Raw genomic sequence first — 2,525 nt, 5'->3', positions numbered from 1 at the left:
CGCCTCCTGACGGCTACCACGCCCGCCTCCGGATACAATGGCAGGGGGTTCTCGGCCGGCGTCGCCGGGACACTAAAGTATCCTTAACTTGAGTTACCGCCCAGAGAGTGCTGTCAGGTGGCCACCTCCGGCCTACGTGGGTGGCAACTCCTCCCACCCGCACTATCAACATTATTCAGAGCTGAAAGCATATAATTTTGTCATGATTAGTGAGTGCATTTCTTATTATCACTGATGGTGATTCAGGGGGGGGGGGCTGGTGCGTGGAGCCCTCAGCCGAGGTGTGCGTTAGTATGCGCACCCGCGCGCCTCCGAGCTGTTCAGGCGTAGCAGCCTCTTTAACATAAGAGTATCCTTCGATCTTTTATTCAATCATGACCCGCGTTTACGAGCAAGGTTATCGTCTTCCCGCGGTGCTGGTGACGGACCGACGCCAGGGATGGGGCCAGCAGGTGACGGACCGACGCCAGACACGGGTCCAGCAGGTGACGGACCGACGCCAGACACGGGTCCAGCAGGTGACGGACCGACGCCAGACACGGGTCCAGCAGGTGACGGACCGACGCCAGACACGGGTCCAGCAGGTGACGGACCGACGCCAGACACGGGTCCAGCAGGTGACGGACCGACTGCAAGGACGGAGTCAGCAGGTGACGGAGCGAGCAGATGATGGACGACACGAGGTACGGAGGGAGCAGGTGATGGACCGACACCAAGGACGAAGTCAGCAGGTGACGGAGCGAGCAGATGACGGATAGACACAGCAGGTGACGACCGACGCCGGGCACGGAGCGAGCAGGTGACGACCGACGCCGGGCACGGAGCGAGCAGGTGACGGACCGACGCCGGGCACGGAGCGAGCAGGTAGTGGAGTACACCATGAACGACGCTAATTCGGAGCTACGTTGAACTCGGATTGATCAGGTGACGTATCTGGGCACGGAATAAGTTGTTATAGATTCAGCTACTGGGAACAAAAAGTTCCAAGTAGCACGGGCTATGGTGAGCCCGTAGTGAACTTACCTGGCACAGGAGCGGGGCGCACGGAATAAGCAGGAGACGGAGCTATATAGTAGGACACGGAGGGACCAGGTGACTGACCACGGAGTGAGGCGAGCCACGGCACAAGAAGCAGAGCAAAACACCAGCGGCGGGAAATCGCGATGAGATGCAATCAGCAGTGACGGGGGTGATGCGCGGCTCGTAGCCTCTCCTCACTGGCGGTAGCGCCGCTGCTGCTGCTGCTGCTGTAGCTGCTGCTGCTGATGTTGTTGCTGCTGCTGTAGCTGCTGCTGCTGCTGCTGTGGTTGCTGTTGTTGCTGCTGCGTCTCGTCACGCTGTCGTCCGCGGTGTTGCGTTCGTCTCTCTCTCTCTCGCTGTCGTTGGTCGGTGTTTGAGAGTTTGGCTGTGTTGACGGAGCCGCCCCACACGCCTGGGTCACCCATACTGACCACCAGCAACACCATCCTTTAACCCCCCATACTGTGTGTATCAAGAGCTGCAAGACCCACGCCTCTGCGTGAAAGGTTCTGGACTACATGGGGTACACGGCTGTGCCAGGGCTTCCTCTCTCTCTCTCTCTCTCTCTCCCTTTCCCATTCTATAATTTTCTTCGCTTTTCCTTTTCCACATCTTCCTGTTTCGCTGCCTCCCTTTCCACCTTTCTCCCAATTCGTCTTTTCTCTTCCTCAACATCCTCCTTCTCTCTCTCTCTCTCTCTCTCTCTCTCTCTCTCTCTCTCTCTCTCTCTTGTGGTAAAGCTTATACCATTAGAAGTCATAGATCTAGGGAGCAGCGCTGGTCCAGTACTAAAACCAGGCAGCTTTTTTTGAGCCCTTTGTACACTTCTTTGTCGTGGTTTGTGTGGCTTCCTCCACTTTAGTGTAGCCTGAAGATCACTGGCTAATTTACCAACATCATCTTCCTCGTCATGAGGCGATATGGTAGTTCAGACTACCATATCGCCTGGTTGTTGGCTTTGGGTACCCTGTCGTGCACATACTGCTTCTCTGTGGCTCTCCGAATATGGGTTGTGTTTAGGTGTGCGTGTGTGTGTGCGTGTGTGTGTGTGGTGTGTGTGTGTGTGTGTGTGTGTGTGTGTGTGTGTGTGTGTGTGTGTGTGTGTGTGTGTGTGTGTGTGTGTGTGTGTGTGTGTGTGTGTGTGTGTGTGTGTACTCACCTAGTTGTACTCACCTAATTGTGCTTGCGGGGTTGAGCTTTGGCTCTTTGGTCCCGCCTCTCAACCATCAATCAACTGGTGCACAGATTCCTGAGCCTACTGGGCTCTATCATATCTACATTTGAAACTATGTATGGAGTCAGCCTCCACCACATTACTTCCTAGTGCATTCCATTTACTAGCTATTCTGACACTGAAAAAGTTCTTTCTAATGTCTCTGTGGCTCATTTGGGTACTCAGCTTCTACCTGTGTCCCCTTGTGCGTGTACCACCCGTGTTAAATAAGCCATCCTTGTCTACCCTATCAATTCCCCTGAGAATTTTGTATGTGGTGATCATGTCTACC

At 54.8% G+C, this 2,525-nt stretch overlaps 1 protein-coding gene across 1 annotated transcript; it reads left to right on the top strand.

Annotated features, from left to right (window-relative positions):
• The first annotated feature begins 374 nt into the window (after positions 1-374).
• LOC138366065 (uncharacterized) lies at positions 375-758 on the top strand. The gene has a single exon (XM_069326793.1). The coding sequence runs from the start codon at positions 375-377 to the stop codon at positions 756-758; it is 384 nt and encodes a 127-aa protein (XP_069182894.1).
• Positions 759-2,525: the final 1,767 nt, after the last annotated feature.

This window comes from Procambarus clarkii, chromosome 18 (genome assembly GCF_040958095.1).
Source record: "Procambarus clarkii isolate CNS0578487 chromosome 18, FALCON_Pclarkii_2.0, whole genome shotgun sequence".
Classification (NCBI taxonomy): domain Eukaryota; kingdom Metazoa; phylum Arthropoda; class Malacostraca; order Decapoda; family Cambaridae; genus Procambarus; species Procambarus clarkii.
This window is presented reverse-complemented; position numbering and strand designations above follow the sequence as displayed.

Excerpts from the sequence above, each read along its gene's own strand:
- LOC138366065 (XM_069326793.1), top strand. The coding sequence starts at position 375 with ATGACCCGCGTTTACGAGCAAGGTTATCGTCTTCCCGCGGTGCTGGTG.